General features: G+C 34.9%; 2 protein-coding genes across 3 annotated transcripts; both read right to left on the bottom strand.

Annotated features, from left to right (window-relative positions):
• Positions 1–637: 637 nt before the first annotated feature.
• Positions 638–9,196, bottom strand: LOC18590152 (indole-3-acetaldehyde oxidase-like). Its single transcript, XM_007015514.3, has 10 exons — positions 8,734–9,196; positions 5,248–6,945; positions 4,475–4,728; positions 4,135–4,344; positions 3,838–4,056; positions 2,606–3,571; positions 2,226–2,321; positions 1,984–2,082; positions 1,513–1,702; positions 638–1,028 (listed from the first exon to the last, which is right to left on the bottom strand). The coding sequence occupies exons 1-10, from the start codon at positions 8,885–8,887 to the stop codon at positions 808–810; spliced, it is 4,107 nt and encodes a 1,368-aa protein (XP_007015576.3). The 5' UTR covers positions 8,888–9,196; the 3' UTR covers positions 638–807.
• Positions 9,197–11,084: 1,888 nt separating this feature from the next.
• LOC18590151 (transcription factor DIVARICATA-like) lies at positions 11,085–14,006 on the bottom strand. 2 transcript variants are annotated; one of them, XR_001929455.2, is made up of 4 exons: positions 13,420–14,006; positions 12,192–12,750; positions 11,594–11,690; positions 11,085–11,301 (listed from the first exon to the last, which is right to left on the bottom strand). XR_001929455.2 is itself a non-coding variant. In XM_018127473.2 (2 exons), exons 1-2 carry the CDS (start codon positions 13,818–13,820, stop codon positions 12,414–12,416), a joined length of 738 nt encoding a protein of 245 aa, XP_017982962.1. In that variant the 5' UTR covers positions 13,821–14,006; the 3' UTR covers positions 12,082–12,413. The 2 variants fall into 2 exon arrangements, 1 of the variants encoding a protein (XP_017982962.1); XM_018127473.2 differs by lacking the exons at positions 11,085–11,301; positions 11,594–11,690 and having other exon boundaries at positions 12,082–12,750.
• Positions 14,007–16,144: the final 2,138 nt, after the last annotated feature.

Below are 16,144 nucleotides of genomic sequence, written 5' to 3'. Positions count from 1 at the left end.
CAAATTCCATTTACGAACCATTAAACCCCGGAGTTCAGAGTGTGACATGCATTTTTTTTCTTTTAAATGAGGAATTTATACCTTTTGCCTTTAAAGCAGAGGTGGGCAAGCACCATTTTTAGCCGAAATTGCGGACCGCATGGATATGACACTGTTAGAAAACTCCTGCGCCAGCCGCATGTTTTTTTTTTCCTCTCAATTTTGTGTTGCCATGATCACTATTTTGTTTTATTAAAAAGATAAGAAAACGCCAAAATTTTATTAGTTCATAAAGAAATTAAATTCTTATTTTATAATAATAATAATGATAATAATAATAAAAATAAAGATATTCTAAAGATATAGGCTCCAGAGCGAGTCCACCTATAACTATAACTTTGATTTAGGAGCGTGTCACGTATAGATTGAAAATTGAAAATAAACCATCATGTGATTAATTATATATGAATATATTTATAAATATAAATAAATATAAGACTAACAGTATTAGGTTGATCTTTGTTTTATCATGTGTGTGTTTATTTTAGTGTATGACAAAAGCTAATTCTATTAGCTTTAATTAAGGTTAAAGATTAAGTTTAATAAAGATATTTACGGCTTATATAAAAAAGCCTAAACCAAAAAAAAAGTACACATGTTCAAGGGAATTAAATGTACGTAATGATTAATTTTCTACTTTTTGTTGTAAAGCCATCAGCCAGTACTTGGAGTTTCACGTGTTCTTCAGCTTTGAACTTGTTTTTATCGTTATAGCTTTTAAACGTAAAAGACAACAAATAAAATACAAGCGAGCCAGCAGAATTTCCTTTACTTTTTGCGCATTGTCCACCGCAAGAACGTCTGGATGCTATCAAGCCCACACAGCTCTTTCACAGCAGGCATGGTGGCAGGTACTTCCAAGTGGAATGTAGACTCTGACAACTCGTTTTGGCCACTCCATGAAACAAGTTGCTTCCTGGCTTCTCTGATAGCTGCCCTTGTAGCACAGTGAACTGAAACTGCTAGAGTCAATGGCGGCTCACCAGAAGCTGCAAAAGAAACAGATAGCTTATAGTTGCTGTTAAGCAAGGACAGACCCAAAAAATTACAATAAGAAAATGCTTTTTAATTTCTTTATTTTAACTTGTTTTTTAAATTTTAATGATTGAAGTGTTCCTTAAAGATAATCACAATAGAGTTCTATACCTATTGATAATATAATTGCAATTAGCCACTTGGACTTAGTGTAGGAGTGGAATTGAGGTGGAGATTGATCTTATGTTCAAGTCATAGTATTGCTCATTCTTATATATAATAAGGTGTGTATACATGATAAATCTAATTAAAGAACTCAAAGTTAATCAAATATCTTGACAAAATCTTGAATTACCTTATTAAGAAGCAACTAATTAGTACTATATCAAATACAATTTGGTGGTCGGTTGGTTTTGAGGTGTGGGCGGCTGTAAGTTGGATGTTTACCAATTTTATGAAGAAAGTGACTCGCAAATTTCATTGAAAATTTAAACTTGCCTTTGGAAGAAAGTACACGATTTTGATGATGTCCACTGTTGAGGATTTCCACATTGAATTGTTTGGGAATGGTGTCCACTGTGGGGATCTTGTAACTCCAGGTGCCATTTGCAATCACTAATCCATCTGAGTTTGTGGGGTATTCTTCAAGCATAAAGAACCCAAGTCCTTGAACATAAGCTCCTTCAATCTGCAAAACATAATTGTTAAGAGTCTTGAATCACATACACCCTATCGATCAATGAACCGACTAGAACAAACAAAAATAGGGGTCCCATATGCACAATCCTAACTCCCTGCATGTGTCTATATAGAGAAAATCGTGTTTTAGCAATATGTGTGGAAGTGAACCAAGGGACAATGGGAACTTAAGCAATGCCTGACATGAAGACTTGGGGATAAAAGTAAATAAGCTAAGGTTAAAGAGCAAATTTTTTAAATTGAAATGGAAAGAAAGTTATTCAGGCTAACCTGTCCTAAATCCACAGCTGGATTTAAGCTTTGGCCACAGTCATATGTAATATCTGTCCGCAAAGTGGTAGTTTCCCCAGTTAGAAGGTTTATTTCCACCTGCAATGCCAAAATAGTAGCATGATTTGTTCTATATTTGCATGTTCAATTGGACAAATTATAATGTATTTCAATAAATACTGAGTTAGTTTTAAGACAAACAACAAATGAAAGCAATCGGTGGGCAATAGATAAGTACTTGCCTCACTGACTGCAGCACCATAGTTTAGGTAAGTTGCGGTAGAAATGCCAGGTATAAATAATGAACTTGCTGATAAGTTCACGGAACTGAGATATGCCTGCATTAATAGAACATGTGAACTTGCAGAAGATGAAAAAAGTGAAACTGCAATGAGAATATATGTGATCAAGAATTTGACTAGAAAACAAATATATCCTTTCCCTATTTCTCTAATTGGAGTGGTGAAAAAGTAAATGCAAAACTTTGCACATTTTGATAGTGTGAGCGAGAAGAAACATATCCTGAAATTGTTATTCACATGAAGGAAACTTTCTTAAGTCATCCAGTGACCAAAGAGGAAAAATAATAAAGTCAGAATATTTCTAAATTTCAGATATATACCTGCAGAATCAATGTCTCCCATTCAATAGATCTCATTTGTTCCAGCAAGCTATCCTTCAGAGCAGTAAGTCTCTCAACCAAGACATTGCAGCAAAGTCTAACTGCTTCACAGCTTGACTCAGATGTGGTGCTGCCTGCGGTCACACCGCCTTGGATTAAACTCAAGCTATCAGCTTGTATGACTCTTACTTTCTCCAAAAGTTCTTCTGTTCCACCACATTGGACCAAACTGAGAGCATATGCAGTCATCTGTTTTACTTTTGTCCAGAGACCCTGACCCAGCTCAACTCCTCCAACTTCAACAACAATAGAACCATCTTTTAGAATGCTGACCTTCCCAGGGGTTGGTCTCACAAGCACTTCATGCACAGTAGGCACGCGTGAAATTCCTCTTTTTCTCCATTTATTAGACCTATTAAATTCTTTTATCATTTCAGTCCTCTGGTAAAAGCTTGAAGAAGAGGCCAACTTATCCCATATTGAAGGTAAAGTATATTCCAAAAGTTCCCCTTCATTGCTCTTGTAAAATAAGTCAAGGCTGTTGTATGTGTGGAGATTAATATTTCTGACTGAGTCCACTTCAATGGAAAGGGTGGACGCTACATGTTCAATTATAGCCTCAGTAATAAATGCTGCCTGTACCTCCCCTGGGGCTCTCATTGCTGATCTACTTGGAAGGTTCGTTTTGCATACTTTTATATCAAAAGATAAAGCACCCCAGTCATACTTTTTAAGTGTTCCAAGCATATGTTGAGGGATAACTACACTTACATCTGAGTATATCCCTGCATCTAATAGTATATCAAGTTTTAGGGCCGTAATCTTCCCGTTACTTTTGAACCCTACAGTGTAAGTTATTTTCATCGGATGCCTGCCTCCTGCCATTATCATATCAGTCTTGCGATTGAGATATATCCTCACTGGACGCTTTAATTTGTAAGCAGCAAGTGCGCATGCTGTGGCAACCTACATTAAAAGGGAAATAAGTAATTGATACAATGAGACAAAATATAGAGAAAAATTACCACATATATAAAAGAACTGCCCTCAAAAATGTCCTGAAAGGTGTCTTCATATATTAGTTGCTTTAATTCAATATTCATTTCCACATATTCTGATATTCAATTTCATGCAGGAAACTAGGAACGCCTTCCTACAAAAGGGAAGTATTCTTTTTTTTTCTTTTCTTTTTCATGGAATGAAAACACTGCAGAATAATTTACAAGACTCACAGGTATTGATTTTATGGCCTTGCCACCAAAGCCTCCTCCAACTCTTCTCGTAATCACACGAACATTATGTCCAGGAAGACCAAGGCATTTAGCTATTGTATCATGTGCGAACTCAGGGCATTGATTAGAACTGTACACTACAATGCAGTTGTCTTCATCTGGCACAGCAAGAGCAGTTTGTGTCTCCATATAGAAATAGTATTGTGACCCAAGTTTGAGCTAGATGTAAGAATTAGAAGATACATTAGCAATCCATGATGAAATGTAGCAAATGGCTCAAACAAGTATGGAAATTACCTCAGCAGAGAGAATTTGGTGATCAGCTTCAGCCAATCCTTTTGAGAAATCACCAACCTGTTCGGGACAAAGGAAAGGAGGAACCTTAAAGAAGCTACACCTCGCAACAGCCTCTTCTACTGATAATATTGGTGGTTCTAGATTCTCTTTGTCATAATCAATAACTGCAAGGTTTGCTGCCAAGTCTGCTTGTTTCTGTGTATCTGCAACCTGAAAGGGTCATTTCAATGATCAAGTTCTTAAAATTCTAATAGACACTTTTTTAGCGTTGTACTATGTCAATATTAATGACAATTACAGCAAACACAAGAAAGGGCAGATAATGAAACCATAGAATTACCACAAAGGCAATGCGATCTCCAGCACACTGAGTAACCTCATCTGCATATAAAGGTTCATCACCCAATATGCTCGTGCAACCTACATTTTCCCCAGGGATGTCTTTGACAGAAATAAGTGCGGTGACTCCATCACGTGACAATCCAGCCTTAAAGCTTATGCCCTTTACCCGTGCCAGAGGCTCTGTGCTATAAATGAATGCTCCATGGAGACAATTACTTGGAGATGGTATGTCATCCACGTAAACAGCCTCACCTACATAATCAGCTGAATGAGCACTGATTCCATAGAGCATAAAGCAATAATAAACGAACATTTACTGATGACAGTCAAAGAGAGGGTGACAAGTGTTTTTCCATTTATGGTACTACCGTTTACAAGTTTAAGGGGAACAAATAATCTTAAGTCATAACCACATGATGCACTCATGTTTAACTTTAACACTTAATAGAAATGGTCTTATCTCATATAGTCTAGTCGGCTCTTGCTAAGGAGTGCACTAATGGCGCTTGTTAGGGCTTTAATTTCCAAAGAACTTGCAGCAAATTTATGCGTAAACCTGTCCATCTAGACATGTATTAATGCTGCACAAGCACTAGCACCATTCTAGGGTGCACAGATATGAACAGAAAGAAATTATCTTAGCACCAACTCTTTGTGCTTATTGATTCATAAAACTTACAGAAAACCATCAATAACTAAACTTCAAAAATTGTTTAGTGCGACATACGATGGTGAGGGTAGCAATATAATATTACGTAAAATATGACAAACCAGAAGCTTGAATGGCAGCTCCAGTTTTTGGAATTGGCTCTCCAACTGGATGATACTCTTTACTTGAATGAATCACTTGCCTTCCCGATGATAACAATGTTGGGAGTTTGATTTCACCAAACTGATCATTATTCTGTTTTATTTTGGAATCCATGAACCACTCGGCATCATTGTATCCATTGAGCCAACAACTGGAAATTGTTGTAGGGGTATCAACCAAGGGGCTTAGGAACTCGAAAAGGAAGCCAACAGCCAAGCTTGACCTGTACGCAGGATTCGAGGTCCCATCTTCAGGTATTATAGTAGTTTCAAGTAATTTAATAGCCTCATACAGAACACCGACAGTTAGCAATTTTCCAGTCAAGAACTCCTCAATCTTTCTTGCTCTAATTGAGTGTTTGGTCCCAAAAGCACCAAAAGCCAACTGGCAGTTATTTAGCGTAACTCGAGTAGAGTTACTACAAAGAGAAACCTCAGCCAAGAAAGCAGCATTCAAATAGGGCAGTGCATTTCCCATAGGACGTGGTGCAGCTCGATAAGTTTCAAATACCAAATTAGTATCAGTTGCAGAAGAAATATCCTTAGTAGACTCCCTGCAAGGGATTTTAATACTTAAAAGAACACTTCTGGAATGCAAAGGAGGCATCTCCAGGAGCTCCTCCAGTGAAAGCTGTTCAACTTTCTGACCAGTCATTATATTCACCAATGTACCCACAGAAAGTAGTATGGTAGCAAGATCTGATGGAAATTGTTTCCTCTGGGCCATTACCAAATTCCCTCCTACACTACCTGAATTCCTTATGAATGCTGAAGCAATCTTTTCCATATGATCAGCAATTTTTTTGAAGACGATTTTACCTTGGTGAAATTCATATTCGTTTTCTTCCTTCAGTGCTTTGATAGCTTTAGAAATCGTCACTGCTGCTCCAATTTCAATCCCAATCTGGTCTTTCCTGATGATTGATAGCTCGGGAATATATTTTAAATCAATGTAACTTTCATAGCATAATAATTCCTTGAAATAACCCGTTCCTGTGTTACCAACAACAATCTTGATTGAAGTTCCATCATTGTCCTCACTCATTTGCAATAAGCTTTGAAGCTGCTCAAGACTAACAGGACTATACCAACGGTATCCTTCTGAAACCAGAGTGGCACTTGCCTTGATTTCCTTCTTGAGAAATTCAGGAAACTTAGAACTCGCATTAGTATGATTGTATGAAGGTAACCTACTCAGCTTTACTTCGTCACTCTCTCCTTTTTTCCAAAAGGAGTTAAAACCCAAGTCCTCCATATCAACATCAGCAGCAAAACTTTTACAAGCATCAGCAATAGGTCGGTAACCGGTACAGCGACAAAGGTTTCCTGAAATGGCCTTTTCTGCTTCAGCAACTGTCAGCTTGGAGAATCCAGGACGGGGTTCTGGCCTATTGGTCTTATCAGCACTGACAAGAGCTGAAAAGAGAGAAACACACATTCCGGGAGTACAAAAGCCACATTGAGAAGCATGGAAACCAGCAAACCTTTCCTGAATAGCGTGGAAACCATCCTTGCTATTTCCAACTCCCTCAGCTGTTGTGATTGAACATCCATTAACACTGCAAAGAAGTGTGAGGCACGAACTCACAGTAAAATCCTCAACCTGGTCTAGCACTGGATCATACTTGGACAGCAGGACAACGCAGGAGCCACAGCCTCCTGTTAAACAGGAAAACAAGAATTTAACATCATTCCTTTTGGTCGCAGAGGACAAATAGAGAAGTCGTACAATTTGAGTAATTCGTGAATGAAGGCAAGGTAAGATTGTTATGTTGTATTACTGCAGGCCTTGCTTCTCTAAGTTCCCCTTACAAACTTCAATTACTTTGATTTAATCTGCTTAGTACCAAAACAACAACTATTTGAGTAGATTAAATTTATAAGAAGCTACAATTAAGATATGAAAATAATTTAATACATTCACCTCAAAGTTAATCTATAATTAAATTAAAGATAAGTTTCACATATTTTAATATGTGCTTGAATTATAATATAAGTTAGATAAAATTTAATTTGATAGTAATAAAAGATGGTCATAAAATTAATTAAATCTCACAACTAACTGAATCACATAATTTTGTAATTAAAAAAGAGTTTTGGGTAATAGAAAAAAGAGTAGAGAAAAATATTAAAATAAATAAATATATAAATAATTGATTAACAAAGAGTATGTTTGTCTTTAAATCATTTATAGTTAACTTGGTAATTAATGCCATTACTTTTCAAGGGATGAGTGTATTTTTTTTACCACACCTCAAGGTTTTTTTTAATAATAACTTTTATTTAATAGTAATTTTTAAATATCTTTAAAATAAATGAAATAATATTATATTATTTTGTATCTTAATATTTGGTTCATTACTTGGTGCATGATCTTCTTGTTTAAAGAATAAAATTCGAATATTTTTTTTCTTAGTTAAAAAATAATAATAATATTTTAATTATTAAAATAATAATTAAATAAACTAGACGAAATTGACTTTAAAAATGAGAAGCTTGATCCTACTCTACTCATGGACACCTCCTATCACAAATCATCACAACACTTGGCCAAAATCTCATCAATAGAGAGAATAATTTGATAGTTGAAAGGGATGTGGCCACAACTTCCGGCCTCTCGACTCCTGCATCTGATTCATCAACACTTTCAATTGTTGATAATATTGATTCTCAAAATAAAATTCAGCATATTCCAGATTCAACAAGAAGCCACACCCCTTAATAATTTAAATATATGTAAACTTTGAATATCCTTTCAATCGGTAATTAGATCAGATTAAAAAAGTATTAAGCCATTGAAATTTTTAATTTTAAATGCTTTACCTGATTATCAAGCTTTACCATTTTAAAATGACATATTCAATGCAATAATGGTAGATTGAAATATTAATACTCCTATTTGATTATATTCTGATTGTACAACATATATTATTAGGTTTACTAGTAAAGTATTATTTGCATTTGTCAACCCTTTTTACATTTATTGTATTATACTGGACTCAGTAGACTGAATTTTTGTAAAGAAAAATGGTTAATATTTAAAAGAAACCCATGATTCATGCATCATTGGCATACAAAACAAAACAAAAAAAAAAAAAAAAGTCTCAGAAGTGTGAAAAATTAATCGATCAAATCCAATCTCATATCAAAGTTAAAAGCAGAGATGAAAAACCATGACAAAAAATTAAAAGTTACAGAGTTAGACGAAGAGAAAATCCATGGAAGGAGAAAGCAATCTACCCTTACAACCATCATGACATGCAATCATATTTAATTATAGATGAAGTCGCCCTTTCATAGAATCATCAACATCCAAGACGATTACCACTTCAAGTTGAAACTCAACATATTTTTTTGTTGATTTTAAGTCTAGAAACCTTGGCATATACAAAACCACATGAAACTCATACACACAACGGAAAACAGAGGGAGAAAAGAGAGAGATACCTTCGCCGCAGCTGAGCTTCACACTTTTGAAAGGAGTCTGATAACGGAGGAACTCAATCAAAGTAGTAGACGGGTCAACGTTGGAGAGTTCAAACCTCTGCCCATTAACAGCAAAAACCAGGCTATCTTTTCTTGTTTCTGTCACCTCCCCCATTTGTCAGATGTTGTTCAAGCTGGAACTAGGCAAACTCTACTACTTATACCAAACGAACAAGGCAAATGACAAATACGAACAGCTCTTTCTCTCACCAATGATGTCACATTCACCAACAAAAGGATTTTCTGATTCTAATATTTCTTCTCTATTATAATTATATACGCAGTTGGACCTGGTGTTTTCTTTCTACGTCGATCCTTGTGTTTCTTTTTTTATTGGATTGGAGTCAACGTTTTAGCTTTAACGGTATAACGAAAGATTCAGAGGGGGAGGCAAAGTCAAGCATAAAATTTGAAGGAGAGAAATGACCAAAGCAAAGAAAACCAAAGCAACATTTGCATATAGTTTTTAAAGAGGACTAATCGGATAAAAGGCCCTTAACAACTCTCTACAAATTATCTTTAATTGCCAAGACTAATTGTTTTATCCGAATTTGATACCATGTGTAACAAATAAAAATGTTCTTTTGGTAGTTTAAAATATTATTATTATTATTATTATTATTATTGTTATTTGGTTGGCAGAAATACCTGCCTCTTATTGCTTCATCCTCACAGCAACATCACTGCTCTTTAAACGCTTGCAAAAGGTAGGTAGAGCACTCTGCTTGGCATGGCAAATTGGCAAAATATACTTCGTAATTCCTCGACCTTGATCCAGTTTCATGACAATTCTAATTGGTTCTACCCTTGGAATGATTGGCTTGAATAAATGGAAGGGCAAAAGGATTGAATATTTTTTCATTGAGCAATTGGCTAACTCAACCATTGAGTCAAAATCTTTCTATCCGTCTTAGTTCCTGAGAATAAATACCTGAAGTCATTATCTGATGTCAAACTACCGAATTTACCTTTGTTTCAATTATTGAGGAAAATGGCCGGTTACTGTAAATACTATTTTTCCAGGCTTGAAGATTTATTATTTCCTTTCCAAACGTTAACTTTGACACCTCCCAATAGCCTCCTGCTTTAAGTTCTGCTGTCTTTTATTTTCGAACAGGAGCAAATTACATGTACATTATTAGTTCATTTATTAGGTAAAGTAATTTAAGTAACAACCATGCTTTATCAATAACATGGACCACTTTGAATCAGATTGAGCACTGGGAAATTGCATTTCTCTTTCCCCTTTTGCTGAGATAGCTCACTTAAGAGTAGTTTACATGCATGTAGATAAACTAAAATTCATCCAGCTAGCCAGCAAGTAGAATTGCCTCAATTTGTGCTCATGGTCCACTGCAAGAACCTCTGAATGCTATCAAGCAAGCGCACATAGATCCTTCACAACAGGCATGGTAGCTGGTTCCTCCAACTGGAATGTTGAATTAGACACATCTCAGTCTAGGCCACTCCATGAAAGAAGCCGCCGCCCGGCTTCTTTTATAGCTGCCCTTGCAGCACAATGAACTTAAACGGCAAGAGTAATGGCAGCTAACCAGAAGCTGCAAAGGATAATATTCACCAGTTTTAAGGTGGTTCCTCGATGTTCCCCCACTCTTTCCATGTCCCCAATCCATAGACTAATACAAACAAGATTTTGATTACTATAATAGTCCACATTGACTCCCTTTCAGCCTTTTCATAAATATGCTTACTTAGGAATTAATCTTTTGGCCAGATTTAAGCTTTTGAAAAGAGTTGATTGTAGCCTAGATTCAAATGAGACAACTGCAGCTGGATGAAAATATGAAAGAGAAAATAATAGTTGAAACAGCATAGTTAACGCAAGAAGCCAAATCCTAAAATGTTCAAGGAGAATTTGATTATTGATGTGGGTGGTTTGGATGAGATAACACTGCTGATGTTGTAAACATAAGCAAATTTGTAAATGAGATAATAATTAGTAAGATGGATGAAGTTCCGATGTGACTACAGAACTTGCAAAAGCAAACTTCAGCAAAAATGGCCCTAACAATACATTGGTCAACTAAAACAAGAATGTAATTATCAAGCCAAAACACCTGGCATTGATATTGCAGAAAATATTGATAAAAGAGAACATAATACATAGAACAACATTACCATTCATGAAGGCTTGTATTCCACTATCAGACAAAATTAAATAAAGCAAGAATAGTGAAAAATGGCATGGATTCAAGAAAATTAATAGGAACTTGCCATTGAAGAAAGTACATGGTTTTTTATGATGTCCACTATTCAAAAAATAAATCAAGAATAGAGAAAAAGGGCATGGATTCAAGAAAATTAATATGAACTTGCCTTTTGAAGAAAGTACACTTTTTTATGATGTACACTGTTCAGGATTCAACATTAAATTGTTTTGTATGGTATCCACTGTAGTGCAGGGATCTTATATGTACACGCGCATTTTGCAATCACTAGTCCATCTGAGTTTGTGGGATATTCTTCAAGCGCAGAGAATCCAATTCCTTGAACAAAAGCTCCTTCAACCTGCAAAAGATAATTGATTAGTCTCGAGTCACACAGACCCTATTAACTAATAAACTATCGAGTAAATGAAAGAAGAGCTACTTTCAGGAAGGTCTTGTACACAATTCTGACTCACATCATATGAACACAGACAATGAGACAAATCCTTTTATAGCAACAATGTGTAAAGTTGAAAAAATTTATTAGGCATGCCTCACGCTGAAAGACTTGAGACCAAAAACAAATAAGCTAAGGTTACAGAGCAATCATTTTAAATTGAAGTCATGCAATGGGGTATTATATTTGAGCTAACCTATCTTATATCCACAGCAGGATTTAAGCTTTGGCCAGAGTCATTGAATATCTGTCCACAAAGAAGTTGTTTCCCCTATTAGAAGATTTACTTCCACCTGCAATGCCACAGGTCCAAAATTAGTAAACGTAAAGCAGTCCGAGATGGCAGTATGAATTGTTCTGATCATATCAATGTGCCAAATCAATTGAGATTTGAGAAGATCTTGAAGGGAAAATGAAGCAATAGATAAACTTGCCTGACTGTTATGCCATGGTTTAGAGTTAGGTCAATAACATGAACTTGCAGAAAACAGAATTGAGATATGCCTGCATTGATAATACATGTGAACTTGCAATGCAGTTGCTGTAGATAAAATGTCTATGACAGAATATAAAGAATTTGTCTTGAACATTCAAAGTATCTTCTTCCTTTTTCTCTTGGTATGGTAAAAGTGAATGTACAAAAATCAGCTTTGAAAAGATCTCAAAGTGTGAAGGGCATCAGAGTGAGAAGAAAAATATTCTGATATTTTTATTCATAAGTTCACTTCTCCAAATCATCCAGTGACCAAAGTGAAAAAATAATAGTCATAATATTTTGAAGTCCAGATATGTACCTGCAGAATCAATGTCTCCCACTCTATAAATCTCATTTGTTCCAGCAACCTTTCCTTAAAACGTTTTGTAATAACAAATACAATGATTTTAAGAACAACCTAGTTTCAACTTTACTTTACAGGCCTAAACTAAATTGAACATCAAGGATCTTTACAAATTGCATTCTTGAGTGCAGGGACTTGGTCTATAATATATACAGCGTTTAGAGCTCTGGTCCATCTTTACATCGGATAGCTGTAGTTTTGATACCCTAATGACCCTCCTTGAGCAGGTAAATGGCTTCCAGGGGGCAACTGGTGCCGTACAGGTACCTGTTGAACAGGACCACCTAGCACAGGAATCCAATTCTGGTCGACAGGTGCATCCATCGTGTTGCTATCAACTGTAGTAATGTCATGGATGCTTGATCTTTTCCTCTCCTTCTTCACTGAACTCTGCCGAAGGAAGTACTTTTGAGCATGGCTAGCTACCTGAGTAGGTGTTCGTGTCACCACCACATTTCTTGATATGCTCCGCCAGTCACCCTTGCCAAATTTATGCAGGCCAATTAAAAATAACCTGTTTGATATATCAACAAAAATGAGCTGAGGAAAGTAATCATACAGCTCAATATCTAAGGCATGAACAACCAGTAGCATCACACTGGCATACAATATCCAGACAGCAACAAAATGGCAGCAACTAAACCATCAAAACAATGCTATGAAAAACACCTAACACTTGGTAATTCAAATATTGCATTGATTTAATTACGTCTCAGATAACATTTCTGTTCATCTCTTGAGATCAATCAATCAATTTTAATGAATATGCAACATGGACGAGTTTTAAGTAAATTCAATTCACTCATCCTCTGCAAAACTACAGATTCGGCGGGTTCAGCAAATAGGATCAGTTGCAGAAGATAACTTAACCCTTTCACAATATGATTTACAGCTTTTAGCTTTAGATCAATCATTCAACAACGTAGCTGTTGATAATTTCAAAACAAATCGAACCGCCCATCCCCCACTCACCCAAACAAAACATCTAAACTTAATAGGATAAAATGAATGAAATAAGTTGAAATCCTTACTTTATATTCAGTTCTAGCTTGAAACAAACAAAAACCAGAATCAATCATAAAACTCAAAACACTCAGCTTCAACCAAGATATTCACAGGAAAAACATGTTCCAAATATCAAAAATTAAATTTAATTAAAAAAAAAAGAAAAAATTGATTATACTTGTGTTCTTCTTCTGTCCACGGAGTTCCCTTCTTCCTTTCATTTTCTCCATGCTGTTTTGGTTTCGAAGCTTCGAAAGAGATCTGAGTGTCCGAGTCCCAACTCGACGACAACAGAGAAGAATCATCAGCATAACTCGGAATCTCAATTCGACCAGCGTCGATTTCATAAACATCGTACAAAAGCATTTCATAATGCTCTTTTACTTCCTTGGCTGACTTACCGGGAACTCTTTCGGCAATCTTTTGCCACCGATCAGGAATTCCCTCCGGTAACATCACCAAGGCCTGCTCAAAGAGTTTATCCTCGAGACGGGTCCAGCGAGAAGTCAAAACCTGCGTAGACGGCTGTGGCTGCGTCAAGAAAGGGTTATGGTTGATGCTGCTGTTGTCATGGTACATGCTGCTGGCTTGGGGGTTCGATGCAGTGCTTGATGGTGGGAGATTTAGATTTCGCAAGGAAAACGATTGTGCGCAGAGAATTTAGAGAAAAATCCAAATGGTTTTTGGTTTCGGTAGGAGGTTTAGGATTTTGTGTTGTTTTGGACTTTTCTTTTTGAGTGTTTGTACCAACTCAGACTTCTTATTCAACACGATTTTGCTATAATTGGATGTTTGGCTCCAATCTATAAATATAATTTTGTCTTTTTTTTTTTTTTTTCTAAACATAAACAATCCTGCTGTACATCTACTTGTGCCGTCATAATGCAGCTCATTATTATTATTAAAAATTTGACCAAATTTTCTTTTCTTTTTACCGAATGATATTTGCCGACGAGTTTTGGACATCTCATTTTTAAGTTCAAAAGTTGACAACGCATTCTTTATCATAATCTAGTCAATCTGGAGCGCGTGAAGTACACAAATTTTTTAAAATTAGTATAATGCTAACTAAAATTCTTTAATTGTTATTATAAATATGATTTTAAACTTTAATTTATTTTTTATAAACTAACGTTAATTTTTTAATTTACTTTTCATTAACAATATACATCTAAATTTATTTTAATATGATATGATGGATATTTAATGGGTAGTGGAGCTATTGGCACTCCTAATTGTCTATTAACACTTCCCACTAACAACTTATAATTGTAATTTCCTAAATTTCCTAACTTACCTTCACTTAAATAATTTTTTATTCAAGTCAAATTTTAATATAATTATATTACTATCTATTCACACTTTTAGTTAATCTTAGTTATTCTCACCTTTTGTTTACGGAAAATTAACTCTCCATAATAACTTCTTATATTCCTTTGTGACTTTCATTTTTTTTTTCTGTCTTTAGTAGTGTTCAATTTATTAATTTTAGATGAATCTAATAATGCATCAGCAACAAATTGATGATGAAAAATATAAACTTTAATGAAATCTCTTGCCCTAATGATGAATATAACTTAGAATTGGAGTTAAATTCTTATCTTGGCATGCTTTCTTCTTATATGTTTTTTTTCTTTATTTAAATAATTTTTTAATTTTTATTTTGAAAATTCTGCTCAACATAAATAATCCTACTCATTAAATTTGAAAAAAAAACCTTCTAAAATAAAAAAATTATTTAAATAAAGAAAAGAAGAACATACTAGAATAATGCATACCAACAAAAAAATTTAACTCTAGTTCCAAGCTATTTTGGCCATTAGGACAAAAGATTTCATTGAAGTTCATGTTTTCATTATCAATTCGATGTTGCTGCATTGTTAAATTCATCTAAAATTAATGATTTAAACATTATTGGGGAAGAAAGAAAGCAATGAAGTGCCACAAAAGAATATAGGAAGCTATGAAGAGTTAAAAGGTGCTAAATGAGGGAAATTTAGAAAATTATAATTATACGTTGTTAGTCGAACTATTAATAGAAAATTAGGAGTGCCAATAGCCCTACTCATTTACGATATTTAATTATGAATTCAGATAACAATTCAAAAATTAATCAGGTATTCATAAGGTTTTGATAACTTATCAAATAATTAGATTTGACTTAGAATACCTTAAAAATAAGGATATTTTATCCGTTGACATTTCCACACTTTATTCTTTTTTTATGAAATAGAGTATAACCTCTATAAATTAATAGTTTCAATTAAATAATATTTTTAATCAATATCGACTTGGGATCAATATGATAAATTGATAATTCGTTAAATTTATTAGATAATGCATTTAAAAAAAAACACATAAGTCCCACTTGATATGTAAATTAATAATCTCCTTATACATCAAAATTACATATATACATGACTCAATTATGAGGTTTTTGCAAAATATAATTCCAAGATTTCTTGTTTTTTGATATATATACATGACTCATTTAGAAGGCCTTTGTAAAATATTACTCCAATGTGTAGACACATAAATCATAAAATAAAAATAAATATAAATAAAATACAAAAAACCAAAGAAAATAAAAAAAAAAATCAATCAAAAAAAAATCGGGATGGCTGGGCGTACGCCCAGCCATCCCGTCGCCGTCGCCGTCCCATCCCCCACCCACTACGCGGGATGGGGGGTTCTGGCCACCAACCCCAGGGGTGCCAGAACCCCCCCCTCACCGGGTTGTCCAAAAATTTGGACAACCCGGCTCTTTAAAACCCTGCAAAAAGCAAAAAACAGGGTTAGCCAGAACACAAAAAAACAAAAAAATCATCAAGAGCAATTAGCCACAAAAAGAGGAGAGAAAGAACAAAAAGAAAAACAAGGAGAAAAGGGTGAGATCCGGGAGA

This window comes from Theobroma cacao, chromosome 9 (assembly GCF_053813885.1).
Source record: "Theobroma cacao isolate CCN51 chromosome 9, ASM5381388v1, whole genome shotgun sequence".
Taxonomy (NCBI): domain Eukaryota; kingdom Viridiplantae; phylum Streptophyta; class Magnoliopsida; order Malvales; family Malvaceae; genus Theobroma; species Theobroma cacao.
The sequence above is the reverse complement of the archived record's forward strand: the minus strand, read 5'-3'. Positions and strand labels throughout refer to the sequence as shown.